Source organism: Oncorhynchus mykiss, chromosome 19 (assembly GCF_013265735.2).
Source record: "Oncorhynchus mykiss isolate Arlee chromosome 19, USDA_OmykA_1.1, whole genome shotgun sequence".
In the NCBI taxonomy this organism is placed as follows: Eukaryota; Metazoa; Chordata; class Actinopteri; order Salmoniformes; family Salmonidae; genus Oncorhynchus; species Oncorhynchus mykiss.
In genome coordinates, this window is record NC_048583.1 from 32474482 (window position 1) to 32491333 (window position 16852).

The 16852-nt window shown below is 43.1% G+C and overlaps 1 protein-coding gene across 4 annotated transcripts in view; it reads left to right on the forward strand.

The window, feature by feature from the left end:
- Window positions 1-16852, forward strand: part of mipol1 (mirror-image polydactyly 1) — a 97583-nt gene that overhangs the window by 75648 nt on the left and 5083 nt on the right. For all 4 annotated transcript variants that reach the window (XM_021573942.2, XM_021573945.2, XM_021573946.2 and 1 more), the window contains 2 exons: window positions 4822-4925; window positions 13800-14054. In XM_021573942.2, the coding sequence (XP_021429617.1) occupies window positions 4822-4925; window positions 13800-14054 (359 nt within the window). The remainder of the gene's footprint in view (window positions 1-4821; window positions 4926-13799; window positions 14055-16852) is intronic.

Genomic DNA, 16852 nt, shown 5'->3' on the forward strand with positions numbered 1-16852 from the left:
TGGGCCCTGGTCAAAAGTATTGCACTATAAAGGGAATAGGGTGCCATTTGGGCCTAGAACCCTGTGTATGAATACATGGGGCTGTGTACATTACTGTGCCGAGCTCACTGCTGCTGTTTGCCAACAAGTCTTATATGTCCTCCCCCACTCCTACTACAGTATGCTGGGGTCTTACTTAGATACCAACCCCTAAAACCAGCCCTGCCCCCACACTCACACACCACATTTCTATTTAAATTTTCCTCACAGGTAAAATGGTATTGTTTATTCAACCACTCACTGTTTGCTTGTTTTTTGCCCTTATTTGGCTTGGTGATCTAAAGCGATAGAGCTGTTGGTTGGGTGATCCAACCAACAATTTGATGGGATTTAGAATGACATCATCAACAAGGGGCTAGGGCCTTAATGTCACACACACACACCAACACACAAACGTGTCCCCTCTAGTGAGGCACAGGGTAAACACAAGACTATTTGATTTCTTCCATTTATCTGATGAAGCAGAGCCCCCTATGCTTAATGCGGAGAGAGTGAGCTGTAAACATGCTCATTAGATAGGGCTAGCTAGGTGAACGGTATCACCCCACCGATGAGCCTGAAGTAGCAAGGTTGCCTGAGAGGTCAGCTGATGGTCCCATTACAAAAAGGATTCTCTGAGGATACAGTAGATTACACTGCTATATGTTTGCAGCCAGGCCTATTCTGACTAGTGCTTGCCTTGCTTGCAGGCTATTGCTCTGTCTGTAGTCATTCACTGCTCTCTTCTCCTTGTCCTTTGGCTGACTAAGCTCTCGAGTCACCACCATTTGGAATTGATAGAAAAAGCAATAAGGCACAGAATTACCACATAGCTAGCTCCCTTATTGTTGCCTCTGACTTATTCCAACAGCTACATTTTATACATTATATTATACATTATTTTATACTTTATATTCTCATAATTAACATTTGCTTTGATGACTACTCTCTCTGGGTGTGATTGCCACATTTTTGAATCCTTATATTTCACTAATAGAATTCATGATCGTGAAAATCACGGCAATATTTGTTGGCCAGTATGGTGAAACGGACACACCCGCTGTTTGTTGATGAAAACAATGAACACGTTTGTGACTAAGGAGTATTGTGGTCGTTTAATTTATTTCAGATGACTATGATGAGTTCTTCTGCTTTAACTCATCTATGAGAACCTCCTTCCAGTCTCCTCCTGCTCTTTCTAAAGGCTGCTTGCTGCCAGTACTGGTACTCTTCTTTATTTCTCAGACGGTTTCTCCACTGATGGCTTATTAAGAAATATATTACATTTTGTTATTAATGTAGCACTTGGTTTTTCTATAAATCCCCTTAATTATAGATTGGCTCCTGGGATTACAGAGCAGGGCTTTAATTTCAAATGAAACGGGAACAGCTGTCATAAAATTAGTCAACAGGGGCGGGAACAGATCCACAAAACAATTTCAAAACTCGCAGATCTTTGATTCGTCAATTGACATTTTACTTTAAAGAAACCAGCTGAGAGGAAATTACTTTTAGATTGATTTCAAAATAGAAAGGTCAGTGTCAGAAAGTCTTCTGCTGAAATTCATCTTGACGTGCAGAAAATGTACTCATTTTAAGTCTATTTCTTCTATAAATGCATGAATGGACTCTCTGTATACTCATACTCAAATGGTTTAATTTCTAAAGAATTATAGAAACAGGGACAGGGAACATGGCCAACCCAACATTCCCAATTTGTTTACATTTTAAGATCCCCAGACTTGCATTTGATCATGATACCAAATTCTTCCCTAGCATGACTAAGTAATGTCAAGTAGAAGTGTCGTGGAGGAGCAGGCTGAATCTGAGCTGCTAGGGTTAGCTAGACGGAGGAAGCAGTCGTAATGATTAACTGCATTGGCGAGGCGGGGAGAGGAGAGGAGCATTGCAGTGTGATCATTCTGGGCTGTCAGTGCTTGAAAGAAAAGCTGGTGTGCAAACACAGGTGGTTCAGGGCTAGGGCAGCCACTACAACAGACCACTTGAAATGACCTGAGCATTGAGAGCAATGAGAACCCCTCAACCCCGGCCCTCTCCTCTCCACCCCTGCCATTTCAGAGGGCCCTAAAGTCACAGACATCTACTCCGCTCAAGACAAGCCCACACACACTCTCTCACACACACACAGGGCTTTAGGACCCACTTACAGAGCGTCCTTGAGAAGACTGAAGAACTGGTTCTCTCACAGGCACTCATAGATTAAAAAATGATCTGTGTTTTATATACATTTCTTTTCACACTGAGGTGGGAATAATACTGTGAAATTGTGAAAATTATGATAATGGCTTTTAGTGTAAGTTTGAAATGTTTGGGATGGGGTTTTGGCCTGAATGGTGACATCACTGTGCGGTAAATTAGTTCATAGACCAATAAGAAGAGACCAAACCTCTCTACCAATAACAGCTCATTTTCAGTGTTCCCCTCCCCACTCAGACCACTTTGAAACTGTACTAGCCAAATTCTTGCTTGACAAATTGCTCTTTTTGTTTCTTCTTTTTTTTTTTAAACAATCACAGTAAGCGATGTAATTGCTACCCAGAAATGATTTGATATTGAGCTAGAAACAGCATCATTGGACCTTTAAAAAATGAAAACAGGATCTGAAACCTACAGCTTGATACTATTATTTGTTGAAGACATTATCATGAAAGCACAGTCATCATTAACTAGCCCTCGGTTTAATGTGAATGCAGGTACATTACTTGTTGCTGCGGTCTAGTATGTCAAGGGCTTAGTTGCCAGGTGTCGTCTCTGGCTGTCGTTATCTCTTTGATTGATGTCCATTAGCAGGTGATTCAGACTGGAGGACAGGAGGAGGAAAGGCTGTGCAATTTGACACTAGTTTAAATTCTATTATTCTAATTGGCCACTACAGATGAATAAGGTTACGGAGAATGTCGAGAACATAGTCCAGAATCAAATATATATTAGATCTTCTATTTATATCCATCAACAAAGTCCACATCAGTCAATAGTTTGTCGTGTGTCATAACAGATGCAGCCTTCCATAGATTGATCTTCCCAGTTCCCACCGAGTCAGAAATGCCAGCCAGTCCCTGCTGCCAATCTGTTGCACTTTGGCCCCATCCGCCCCACCACCGGCTGTATGCCCTGCAACCTCCTGTACTGTACCCTCTAAAAGGTCACGCTAGTTATTCTCCTTCACAGGACTGCCTGCCTTCATCATCACAACAGGTTAACCCGCTACTCTGTCAACCTCATTTGGATATTATTCTAATGAATGCTGATATAATACATATGATTAAAAGAAACTGGCTTTGAAGTCGAGCTCTCCTCCCTGTTGGTGAAAAGTACATATTGACTTTAGAGGTTGGCCTCTTTTTGATGTTCTCTTTGACTTGGGAGACCTTGCTGCCAGTAATTAGAAGGATGGTTCTGGAGACCCGAGGGGGAAGCTGCATGTACTTAGTTAGGCCAAAGGTGTTTATAGCAGCAGACCCCAGCCCAGCCCAGCCCAGTGCTCATGTGGTTTCAGCCTCTACAATCCTTGTCCAAGTCATAAAAGGCTTAAAAAATGAGTTGCATTTTTCCGCCCGACAACATTTTTTTTTTTTTACTTTTTAACAGTTAGGTACTTTCTAAATATGTCCAATAAGAATACAGATTTCCCTTTTTGCAGTGCCCTACTGAACATAACCCTGTTGTCCAATTCTCTTCTCCTTCAATTCAATTCTCTTCTCCTTCACAGATTTAGACAAAGCCCCTCCTAGCTCTCTCCCTCCTCCTCTATCACACAGAAGCTATAGATATTGCGGTCATTTACAGTATGGCCCTGTCTGCCTTGTTTATTTAAACCTCCTCCATTGTTCCCTCCTCTCCCAGCTGTTGAGACCATCAATACATCTGTTTCAACGGCTGCTAATTAGCAGGGTCTTTATTGTGGGCCAGGTTTAACCACAGGGTTGCCCAGGACACATTCACTCACACACACACACTGTTTACCCAGCGTCCCCTGCTCCCACCCACCGCCGCGACCAGTCCCGCCGGCCTCCCTTCCCGGTAGGCCCTCTGAGTAGGTGCTGAGTGGAGAGACAATAGCATGAATGGGATCCCCTCAGAGCATCCTCATTGTGTAGGATGCTCCCTGTGTGCTGCTGGGACTGCTGGCGCTCTACATGCGCTGAATTAAAACACAGTTAAGAGACATACGCTGCTACGCTGCAGACATGGATAGTTCTCTGTGTGAGAGGATTCAGTGGTCTTACATTTGCAGCTTCGGCCTCAGTACGAAAACTACTGCGAGAACCCGTAAAGAAGTGATAATTCTGCTGCATTTTAACACGATTTGGTTTTGAGTAAACTACTTTTTCCAGTGTTCAAAAACGGAATGCATCAGATGTTTTTATGAAAAGTGTGTTAACTTTGTCAAATCAAAATGGTCAAAATGCAGGAGCATTTGTGAATGTCTTCTTTCAGAAAGAGAGAGCCATTGATGAAAAACATTGATTCAACCACCCGGGCACAATGTCACTTGACTGCTACAAGCTATGTTTGTCAGACTGTGATGGGGGGGGGGGGGGGGTGTGTGTGTGTGTGTGTGTGTACCTGTGTGTGTACCTGTGTGTGTAGCTGTGTGTAGCTGTGTGTGTGTGTGTGTGTGTGTGTGTTCCTTGTGTTTTTACCAGAAGGTGCTGGAGAAAGTCATATGTGTTCTACACAAAAGATCACTGATGTTACAATTAGTAATCATGTTCGATCTATTCATTGCATTTCTATCTGCGTCATTCTGAACAGTCTGTCTGTCCGTCCGTTGTGTTGTAGTGTTACCAGGAGGACGTAGAGGCGGTCCAGAGAGAGAGAGACAGGGCCCTGGAGCACATTCAACGTCTGGAGGAGGAAATACAAACACTGCGAACGTACCACAGGTGACACACACACACACACTTCCCCTTTTAAAAATGCTACACCTTCACTATCATCTGCATAGACGATTCAAATATAGGAATCCCTATCTGCATAAGTGAACATTCACAGTTAATAGGAATATATGGTTTGTTGCTGCTTGGTACATTGATATGATTTCTGCTGTGGATATTGGATATTTAAAGGCACAACAGTGAAATATGATCAGCGATATATTAGTCTGCTTCGATGTGACTTAGCAGGATCTTAGTGGGAAGTCATTTGTGTCATCATATCTATAATATAATGTAATGCTCAATCGTGCATTTTTCCAATAGTACATTTTATGTCAACAAAAAGTATCCCATCTTTGATGTAACAATTGTAAAATACTGACCCTAGTAATAAAGTATTATATTCCAGTGTAATTTTGAATCCAATTCTGCACCAATAATACTAGCAGCAGGGAGAGTGTTACACATTCATGGGACCATAGATCCTTTCAATTGTATTTGGCTGAAAGACTTGGGGGTGTCACACCTCATTTTAACTTCTTAATCAAATACAATTCTGCACAGCAAGACAGATCATCGCTCTCCCACTTATTAAAAATGAGAAGCGTGTTCTGAGCCAGCTCTCCCTCCAACGTACTCAAGAAAATCCATATTAAAGAGTTAAAACTGGACCTCATATGCAGTGTTTGCTCTGGATTGAGATAGCTAAAATATGTAATTACACTCTAGTTAGACTTATAATATTAATCCGTGGGAACTTCTTTATCAGACGTTTTGGAAAATACAGAAAAATAAGGAAAGGTTGCTTTTTATTTGTCTCAGCTTTAATCCGCCAATGACAGTTTTTGTCATTTGTCACTCAATGGAAGAAATGAACGCTTTAAAAAAAAAAAGAGACGAAAAACATGAGACACTTGAACTTCCAGCCGTGTAGATGTCCTTCATTGTGTATTTTCCGTTGGCTCAGAAAGTAGCCGTTCTGGTTTGGTAAACCTGACTCCTGTTCTTAATGTTTCCCATATTCTGCTAGTACGTTTTGTCATTTTTTAAAATTTTTTATCTGCATCTCATCTGTCACGTGGTTGAGTGTTTGTCTGGCGTTGGTTAACACATTGTGACAGATCTATGGTCCTATTCCCACTACGAGATACGAAGAAGAGTCTGAGGAGCACGTTACATCGTTGCCTTAACTTTCGTTGTGGATGCCAACCGAACATTTTGGTTCGAGGCTCAAATTGACTGTAAATATCACTGTAGCCCCTGGCCATTAAGCACAAACTATTCAACAATGACAGAAACCTTTCTTCTCAAACATATGACACTATTGAATAATGTAACCAAACCATATGACACTCTTGAATAATGCAACAATTTACATGCATGTATGTGCAGACAATTAAAGGATGTATTTTCTCGTCTGTATGCTACAAGACAAAATCACAGAGTTACTATAAGGGCGTGTCTTCATCAAGTAATGTTAGCCTATCACAAATGATATCTTTTTATCAATATCATGCAAATCATTACATATGGTAAAAGCAAATTGCGACTGAAAATGCGGGTATGAGTGAGTTCACCACAATAAGCTGTTTTATATGGAAGCCCATACCAGCCACAAAAAAAGAAAATGTTAATGATTTGTAAATGTGCACAATTAGTCTGTGCTTCAGTCTGGTCAACTGTAGACTACTAATAACAACCACAGCTCCAGGTAGCTTAGAAACACCTATGCGCTCTGATCACATGGGGGCCAGGGGAAACGTAGCATCATGTTTTTATAGCCCAAGCTACAGTATGTATTTATAGCCTAAAATAGGCCTATTTTATTTGTATTCTGAGAAGATGTGAATGTGATCAAATTTGGTTTATATTCACACTTCAGGTGGCTAGGCTACCTCTGCCTTTTTAAATCAATATTATTGACTTGAATTAATCAATTAACACAGTAGTGGTGACATACTGTATGAGTATATTTTTAATTACAGATGCAAAGGCCTATACGATGCAACCCTGCATAGGCCCATATAAAACCCTTTTTTTACAGCTGATTTATTACTGCTGTACGCTGCAACTTGGGTCCGAAGTTGGCTACGTTAGCCTGCTACCAGATCAGGAAAAATTCTGGGCCCCTGGAAAACAATTCCCCCCCCCCCACCTCTGAAATCACCACACAATGTTAAAAATTAAGGGGGGGGGGGGACTACATTTGACATGTTTTTGGGGATGGGCTTCCATTGTTTTATTTGGCTCAGTGCAGCCGGCAGCTAATGTGACATTTTCAGAATGTCACAGGCTGTTACTACAATTTCAGGCAGGAACTTAATAAAGTTTCAAATATTAGGAAAATATCTATAGATTTCAGCTGTTTAAAAAAAATGTATCTGCTATTACCATTTATACTGTAAGAATGTTGGCTCACCGTGACAATTTTGTTCACACTGCCCTGCTCTAAGGGGGCAACTGTCTGGGGTAGTAGGCAAGACGTAGCAAGCACGCAAGTTTACATTTGAGTAATATGTGTAGCCGACGGTATTTTTACCAGAAGTGTAGTAAATGGGAAGAGGCTCTATGAGAACACTAGTAGGATTTTCTGAAGCCCCCCCACCTCACCCTGGCTTTACTCCTAGGACACTGAGGACGACATTGTTTTCTCCTCTTCTCAGACAATTTGTTTTGTGTGAAAACGAGAGAAAGAAAGCGCGAGATAGAAGAGTGGGTCTTGTACTGGTCCTGTGGTGCTAGACCTTTATGTGGGGAACCAGCCTTCGAGGCCCAACAAAGCCCAGAAGAGAAGATGGCCTGGCTATGTGTGTCTGTTTGCTCTGAGGATTCACTGGCCCTCTCCATTGTGTCCCCAGGATAACAACACACCCAATCATATGAAAGGGAGGCAGCAGACGTCAAATAAAAATAAAGAAGAAGAGAAGGGGCCAAAACGCTAGCGACCGGCCAGCCTACCCCGTCAAAACACAGACTCACATTATGGGGTTCCATGTTCAGAGAAACCCCTGTTGATAAAAAGCAAAAATAGGGAGAAATGTACTAGCCGATGGGGGCCAGTTGTTTTAAAGGGTTGACGTTGGAGGTGCTGGGGGCGGTGGGCTGAGGGAGAGGGGAGACGGCCGGTGCTTTGTTTGAGACCCAGCCAGACCAGGGCTGTGTTCCAAATGTGTCCTAAATGCCACCCTATTACCTACATAGTGCACTACTTTTAACCGGAGACCTATGAGCCCTGGTCAAAAGTAGTGCACTACATAGGGGAATAGGGTGCCATTTGGGACTGAACCCAAGGCTGCTGGAGGGAGTCAGTCAGCCCAAGCAGGACATGTATTAACACTCCGGATGGACAGACAGACGGCTCCCTGGGGAAGGCTGATTATAACGGAGGCTGAGTGGGTCGCACTTTAACACCTAAAAACTCAATAGTCATTTGCTTGGCTAGCAGACGGAAACAAGACAGGCTGCCTGGAGTTTCCTACTGGGGCTTCACTATATACGTTCATATCTGCACAAAACCCAGATGAAGGCTCCACATTGGCTTTAACAGTAAACAAGTATTTTTATCAACTTCCACTGTCCCTCTGGAGTTGCTGAATTTCCTCTTCACTTTCACGGGGCAATTTAGGTTCATTTTAAAGTGATACAAAACGTACGTCACCATCAATCCTGCCTGATTGAGTAACAACAAGGAAAAGTGAACCATTGCCTCAGACTCAGGGTTAGCCCTTCCTTTTCAGTCTGTGCTGCCCAATACATTTGGCGGATTGTCTGGGAGCCCTCCGAGCAAGCTAAACTCCATCGAGATAGAAACGGAGGAAGTAATTCAAAACGCACAGCAGCACCCTGGCAAACTCTCGAACCTCAAACCGAAATTGGTTTGTGTTCCTATATCGTAGGCAGATGATAGAAACGCGTTATTTAGGGACAAGCCAGTATAAACAGCATGGACACTCCTCCCAGTGCTGAGAGTGTCCCACTGTGATTTATTTCTATGGTAGTAGGAGCCAAGATATCCTGGTCCCAGATCTGTTTGTGCTGTCTTGCCAACTGCTATGGTCTTTAACATATTGTCATGCCAAACATGACAACGACCATAGTAGTTGGCTATACAGCATAAACAGATCTGGGACCAGTCTAGAGCCAAGGTACTGAAGGTGGCTATCCTCCCAGTTAATGTGGTTTGGCTTGGGATACTGTACATGTGTCATAAAAGGTGAGGTGACCTGGCTGCCTCTCAGAGGTGCCAAGGTAGGTAGGTGACACAAATGTTATCCTGTCCAGTACCTGGTGTACATGTCTGGTAACAGGAGAGGTCTGTGACCAGGCTCTCTCTGCTGACCTTGTGGTTTATTTGTTTAGAGCCCAGAGAGATAAGTCTCTATTAAATGGTATTTTACATACCCAGCCCTTAACAATCCCCCTCCACACTAACCATTAACCATACATACATCTTAAAATGGCACCCTACACCCTTTTATAGTGCACTGCTTTTGACCAGGGCTCATAGGGCTCTAGTCAAAGTAGCGTAAATAGAGGGAATAGGGTGCCATTTGTGACATACCCCAACTCTAGAATTGGAAGGCAGGTTCGTTGAGCTCTAGCGTCTGTGAGGTGTTATCTGATTGGGGGACTTAATGGCTAACTGTTCTGCGTTGCAGACTGTTCTGTAGGTCACTGGCAGAAACTGGAGCAGAAAGCCACCATGTTCAGAAACACAGAATGAATAGTCATGAGCATTCTATAGATAGACACAGACGCACAAGAGCAGGTGGGGAGATAAGAACGAGGAATCTGGAGCAGAACTTGTTGCAAATACTGTACTTCATGACAAGAAAGTCATGGGGCGCTTACTAGACCTATTTCTCACTCCAGCTAGGTATTTGGATGAAACACAGATGGATGAAATGTGATCAGATCAGTACAAAAGGAACTTTCTAGCTAGATTAAACGGACACTCGTCCTCATGAATGGAACGTGATCAGCTCTAACAGTACAGTACATGCATGGCCTTGTGCTTTTGTTGTTGTTGTTCCAAGGAGTACTTCCCATGGAAGATGTCAGCACTATTCAATATTGGTGCTAAAATCCCCTAATTTTACTTTAATGTGATCCCAGTAGCAGATTTCAGTTAGAAACACAACTTCAAATGACCTCTCATCTGGTTTGTGGTCTCGTTTAACCACTCTCTCTCTCTCAATAGGTAGCTCTCTGTGTCTCCCTGGGAGAATCTCAATTGTCCTCCGTCCTCTCATTGCCTCTTTTTGAGAAACGTCATCAAGTAGTGGAGGCGAGGAGAGGAAAGGTTTCATTGCATGAAATGAGACTCCTCCACTCACGTGTCACCAGGCAACTGACGTTTACAGGGATGAAATCCCATAATAACGTTGTGAATTGATCAAAACAAATGTCGCTAGTTGTGCAATACATTTTACAGATACAATGAGAAGTAGCGTATTGTTTTTAAATGTGTGTGAACAACAACTTTTTCAAAGGTGGGCTGGCGGATTTGAAAACACTTCTGAAGCGCGAGGATACTCTCGTGCATCCTCTGCCGAAGTAGGTAATTAAGGAGGGGAGCAGACTCCTATGTTTGCCTACTAACGAATTGACACTCTCTTCGACTACTTATCGGTTTCCGGGTCAAAGAGGAGTCGAGGAGAAGACAGATATTTTGCCCAATTCAGAATCTCCCCCTCCATTCTCTCTCCCTGCTTCGTTCGCTCTACCAGGAAATGAAAGTGAACAGTTTGAGGACAATGTTTCTCTTTCCTGTTGATTGGTTTCCATGTGTGTTGTAAAGGGAGGGGTATAGTGTAGCTGGGGGGGGGGGGGGGGGGGGGGGGGGGCGAGGCGCGGTTGCCAGGGTCAGATAAGATAATCCATATTTAAGCAGCACTCCCCCTCCCTCCTCTGTCCTTGTTTGTCACTGTCATCGGGCCTTCAGACCCAATATGTTTACATTTAATTAAACAAAGCACACAAACGTTACATCACTTCCAATAGCTATCAATAGCACAGCTGAATTGATTACCCTCAGCTCTGAAAAACAAGAGGAAGCATTAAACAGGAGCTTCATCTTCCCCCTCTGAAACTCATTACAGGCCAGAATGACTGATATGATTTTAAAGCTATGTCCACACGCCTACCTGGAATGGCAGCAGAGACCTCTAGTCATTAATCTAGATTAGATTGTCAGCCGTCAGTGGACAACTGACTATAATGTCGCTCATAGAGCTAATGGAGGATAGAAAGGGTATTGTTATCTGACAAAAACCTTATTACCTAGCTCAGGGCTCTCCAACCCTGTTCCTGGAGAACTACCGTCCTGTAGGTTTTCACTCCAACACTAATCTAGCGCACCTGATTGTAATAATTAGCTGGTTGAGAAGCTGAACCAGGTTAGTTACGACTGGGGTTGGAGTGAAAACCTACAGGAGAGTAGCTCTCCACGAACAGGGTTGTAGAGCCTTGACCTAGCTAGTTACCTGCCCCTTCAATGAATGGGGTTGTTTTAATGTTTAGCTTTGAATTGATATTTAACTCTGCTGAGGTACAGTGATTTTTTTTTTTTTTAATCAAGCAAATTGTGGAAAATATATCATATAAATCTTTCAGTTATAGAAGTGGAATGCCCTGGGGTTATTGCATACTATGTTATATTGCAAGTCAAGGATTGTGTCATCCAATGGCCTTCACCAGATTGTTCAATGATGTTGATGATTATTATTTCTATTTTATCTCTGCGTCAATAACAGTGACTTGAAACTCTTGCTGAATTAAGGATCACATATTGGTCTTTAGAGAGGAGAGAGAGCGAGAGCCTCATTATCCAATCTCATTTTTAATCATATTGCCAGTGAGACATATTTTTCAAATATATTTTTTCAATTGATTGGACACATTCTTGTGGGATTGTCCAAAAATATGCAATGGAATTGGTTTGGGTTAATAACTGAACTGGGCAAGGGTATTGTTCCTGTACTGTAATCGAGTGAAGAATGGAGTAATACATCTGTAATAGGATTTGTCCCAAATGGCTCCCTGATCCTAGTTGGGCTCCTGAGTGGCGCAGCGGTCTAAGGCACTGCATCTCAGTGCATCTCACTACAGACACCTTGGTTCGAATCCAGGCTTTATCACAACCGGCCGTGATTGGGAGTCCCATAAGGCGGCGCGCAATTGACCCAACGTCATCCGAGTTTGGCCGGTATAGGCCGTCATTGTAAATAAGAATTAGTTCTTAACTGACTTGCCTTGTTAAATAAAGTACTTTTTCAAAAGTACTAATACTTTTGACCCATTGACCCCAACTCTGACTATGTATGCATCCCAGGTAAGGGACCATTTGGAATGTATACATAGTCAGAGTTGGGGTCAATGGGAAATGTTTGGTTTCCTTTCCTTCCCAATAGATCATGGGTTTTGTCAGCCCTTTACTAAGGTGAAGAGTACCCTACCACCCTATTGATAATATAACCACACCGATGTAGTGTTTACCTCAATCGTTCTCTAGTTGAGAGCTGCTTTCTCTCTCTTTATTTGAGAGATTTTCTCATCTCATTGGAAACACCTGTCTGCTTTCACCTTGCGCTCCTATGTCTCAACCAGTTTGATGCTCTCAGTCGCACACACACACACACACACACACACACACACACACACACACACACACGCGCGCGGTCACACTCGTTTGATGCTTTCAGTCAGTCAGTCCCGTCAGTAATGTACGGTAATATATTCCACTGACATTCTGCTGCATTATTGCCTCCAGATATTGTCTCATGTAGTGACATAGCGTTTGAATATTAAACGTGTCTCTTTGCCACGGGGTGTTAATACAGAATAACGTTCCCCACTGTCAGTTAAACTGCAGGCATGCTTTCATTGGTTAAGGTCAAGTTTCTGTCTGTTTGTGTTAGGAATGTGTCCAGCTGCACTCTGACTGCAAAGTCAGAAGTGTAGAGGAAAGGAGACTTGTTGGTTGGAAGCCTGTTCAGTGCATCATCCCTGTACTGCACTTTCAAGCTACAAGAGCTACTATTGTATCATTGCAGCGACTTCTCATCCTTCCTTTGCTGTACTTGTGGTAGCTGAGGTTGTTTCCAGTAGTTGTGCCTCTTTGGTGTTCAGGTGACCCAGCACGTACAAATATTTTTCTCCCACCGAATTCAAAGCCAAAGGGTCATATCAATGTGTCAATCAAATATAATGAGAACTGCTTTTTTCAGAGTGCCTTGTTAACAGTCCTAACGCTATTGTTGTTAGCTGACACCCTGTAGCTTCCTGAAGTACCAGTATGTTGCTGGTGATGTGCTGGCGTTCATAGTTACATTTATAGATACATTTTAGTGTCTGTGTGATGATGGATTATTGTGATGCAAGGGAGAATTCAATTAAGCAGTGGTGGGAAAAGTATCCAATTGTCATACTTTAGTCAAATTAAAGATGCCTTCATAGAAAATGACTTAAGTGAAAGTCACGCAGAAAAATACCACTTGAGTAAAAGTCTAAAAGTATTTGGTTTTAAATATATTTAAGTATCAAAAGTAAACGTATACATAATTCAAATAGCTTATAATAAGAAAATCAGACGAAGCATTTGTGTTTAGTGAGTCCTCCAGATCAGAGGCAGTAGGGATGACCAGGGATGTTCTGTTGATAAGTGAGTGAATTGGACCACTTTCCTGTCCAGCTAAGAATTGAAAAGTAAAAAGTACATTATTTTCTTTAGGAATGTTGTGAAGTAAAAGTAGTCAAAAATATAAATTGTAAAGTACAGATAAAAAACGACTTAAGTAGTACTTTAAAGTATTTTTACGTAAGTACTTTACACCACTGCAATTAAGTATCATCTCATTTAATTCATCTTATCTCTCCCTACAGCTTGCACCAAGCCCAGTGTGAGTTACGGGCCACCAGTCAGACAGAGCAAGGGGCCTCATATCTCAGTTCTCCATCCCAGACCCTCCAAACCAAGCCCCTCCAGCCCAGGGAAGCCCCCTCTGGTCTGGTCAGTCCCCCCCACCAGCAGCCCCTCCTGGCTCAGCTCCAGAGAATGGCCTCAGAGCACCAGAACACCCAGGCCCAGCTACAACACTCCCAAGAGACAGCGAGGGAGGCCAATGAGAAAGTACAGAAGTGAGTAGCTAACTAGAGTACAACTCTGGTTTTACAGACCCCTCCGTAATGACTAGCCCATGAAAAACTGCTACTAAATCAAATGTACTTTCTCGACATCTAAAAATGAAGGTCAAATCCACCACCGCCAATTTAGTTTCACTTAATATAGACACGTTTTTTTAACCCCCGCCATGTTGCCCCATGACAAGAATTTGGTAAACGCATGCTCCTCCCTAGCCCCTGCAACAGATTCCCCACCCTTCCCATCCCCAAATCCTTCTCACCCCCCCCCCCCCCCCCCATGACTCCTGCTGCACCCTACCCCCATCCTCTTGACTTGTGCTAGGGGTGTCCATGCTGAAGGATAGTTGGTTACTAGTTGTCTGGGAGGCCTTCTCTTCTCAGTCCCAGCCTGATCTCTGCTGCTCCTGCATCCTCCCACAGTCACACTGGGGCCACCCGCTCCCCGCTAAACAAACAGCAGTCGCCCTGCTCATCTATTTGCCTGGTGAATTAACAGGGGGGATGGTGATGGGGGGGTGACAGTTCTCAGCACTGGGAAAACTGAAAGGCTTCCCCCCCACACCCCTCAGATTGGGAGGGAGAAAAGAGGGGATTCTGGTTGGTATTGTATTTAAACGATCCTCACTGGAGGGCCTCCATTATGCTTGGAAGATCACACAGTGTCTTCTACAACCTTCACTCTAAATGTAAAAACTAACGCACACTTCCCGTATGAAGGCAACACAGGTATGAAGGCACTGAACTGGTACTGTTACTGATGTTCTGCACTTTTATGGAATTTTTTTTGACTACTGGTTCCTAGTGTAGGCCAACAAGGTAGTGTTAACAATTTCAGAGCATGGTCTGGGACTGGGACATCTTTCAGTCAGATCCTTTCCCAGAAAGAGGTCTGTCAGGGGGGTTAGATGTGTCAAGGTGTGGAGGTTGGGTAGAGACTGCGGCCCAGGCCAAGGATGAGCAGCAGCAGCATCAGAAGAGAGTCACACTCGACCGTTAACTGACCCCCAGATGGATGGCCCTGGTCCTGCTGGGATGCATCCCAGATGGCACCCTATTCTCTATAGTGCACTAGGGCTCAAGTCAAAAGAAGCTCATTATATAGGGAAATAGGGCACCATTTGGGTTGTGGTGGTGTGGGAGTCAGTGGGAAGCAGCGCTGACGAGGGCCCCGTCGCACGGCTGTGAGAAGAATGCACGAGGAGCCGAGTTACCTCGCTCTCTCCCCCCTCACCCCTCATCACCCCCTAGAGGACACGGCTTGCCAGAGGAAACGGAGAGGCGGCCCAGAATGTGGCACCTGAGTGCCGGGGGCTGACTGTCCTGCAGCTCCATTGATGGAGGGGCTGAGCAGAATGTCTAATGACCTATCTGAAGCTGCCTGCTGAATCAAAATTGGCCATGGAGGAGACGAAAGGACACAAAGACCCTTTTCATCAGGAGGTGGTGGTCCTCGCCCGCTAGTTACGGGCACGCTACTTACTGCTGTCTTTCTCTCCCTCTCTCATCATCATCATCATATCTCAGAGCCTTTGCTGCTCTACAGTGCTTTTTGTTTTACGTTACAGCCTTATTCTAAAAAAATGTTTAATTTTTTTTAAATGTCCTCATCAATCTACGCACAATAGCCCATAATGACAAAGCGAAAACAGGTTTTTAGATGTTTTTGCAAGTTTATAAAAATAGCATCAAATTGATCAGAAATACAGTGTAGACATTGTTAATATAGTAAATTACTAATGTAGCTGGAAACGGCAGATTTTTTATGGAATATCTACATAGGCCCATAATCAGCAACCCTCACTCCTGTGTTCTAATGTCACGTTGTGTTAGCTAATCCAAGTTTATGATTTTAAAAGGCTAATTTATCATTAGAAATCCATTTGCAATTATGTTAGCACAGCTGAAAACTGTTGTCCTGATTAAAGAAGTAATAAAACTGGCCTTCTTTAGACTAGTTGAGTATCTGGAGCATCAGCATTTGTGGGTTCGATTACAGACTCAAAATGGCCAGAAACAAAGCCCTTTCTTCTGAAACTCATCAGTCTATTCTTGTCTAGGACTTGCGAGGCGTCTGTTTCTCAAACTAGACACTCTAATGTACTTGTCCTCTTGCTCAGTTGTGCACCGGGGCCTCCCACTCCTCATTCTATTCTGGTTACAGACAGTTTGTGCTGTTCTGTGAAGGGAGTAGTAAGATCTCGTAGCGTTGTACGAGATCTTTTATTTCTTGGCAATTTCTCGATTGGAATAGCCTTCATTTCTCATTTCTCAGAACAAGAATAGACTGATGAGTTTCAGAAGAAAGGGCTTTGTTTCTGGCCATTTTGAGCCTGTAATCGAACCCACAAATGCTAATGCTCCAGATACTCAACTCGTCTATGTGACCCCAAACTTGAGTTGGTGTTATGTAACTTTCTTATGAGTCATCGTTGTAACTGTTGAACATTGCATTTTCGATGCCATGTGTAACTGTATTCATTATTGATTATATACTGTATATGTATTGTTTAAACACTTTCTGAGCTTTAAAACCTTGATAAATACGAACAAGTGCACCATCCATCCAGTACAATGCACACTCTACTGAAACACTGGTAGCTTATATTTTACTGCTCTATTGCAAGAAGAGTCTAATTCGGCGTTGTTTAGAATGAATGCGAAGAGCTGCGTGTTTACTCCATCTTATTCCAGCTATAATTGTTGGTTTTGCGACACTGAATTCTTAATCAGGATTTATGTTTTCTCTGGCTGCTCCCCGGCGTGTGTGTTTGGGTTTACTGGCCACCCTTGGT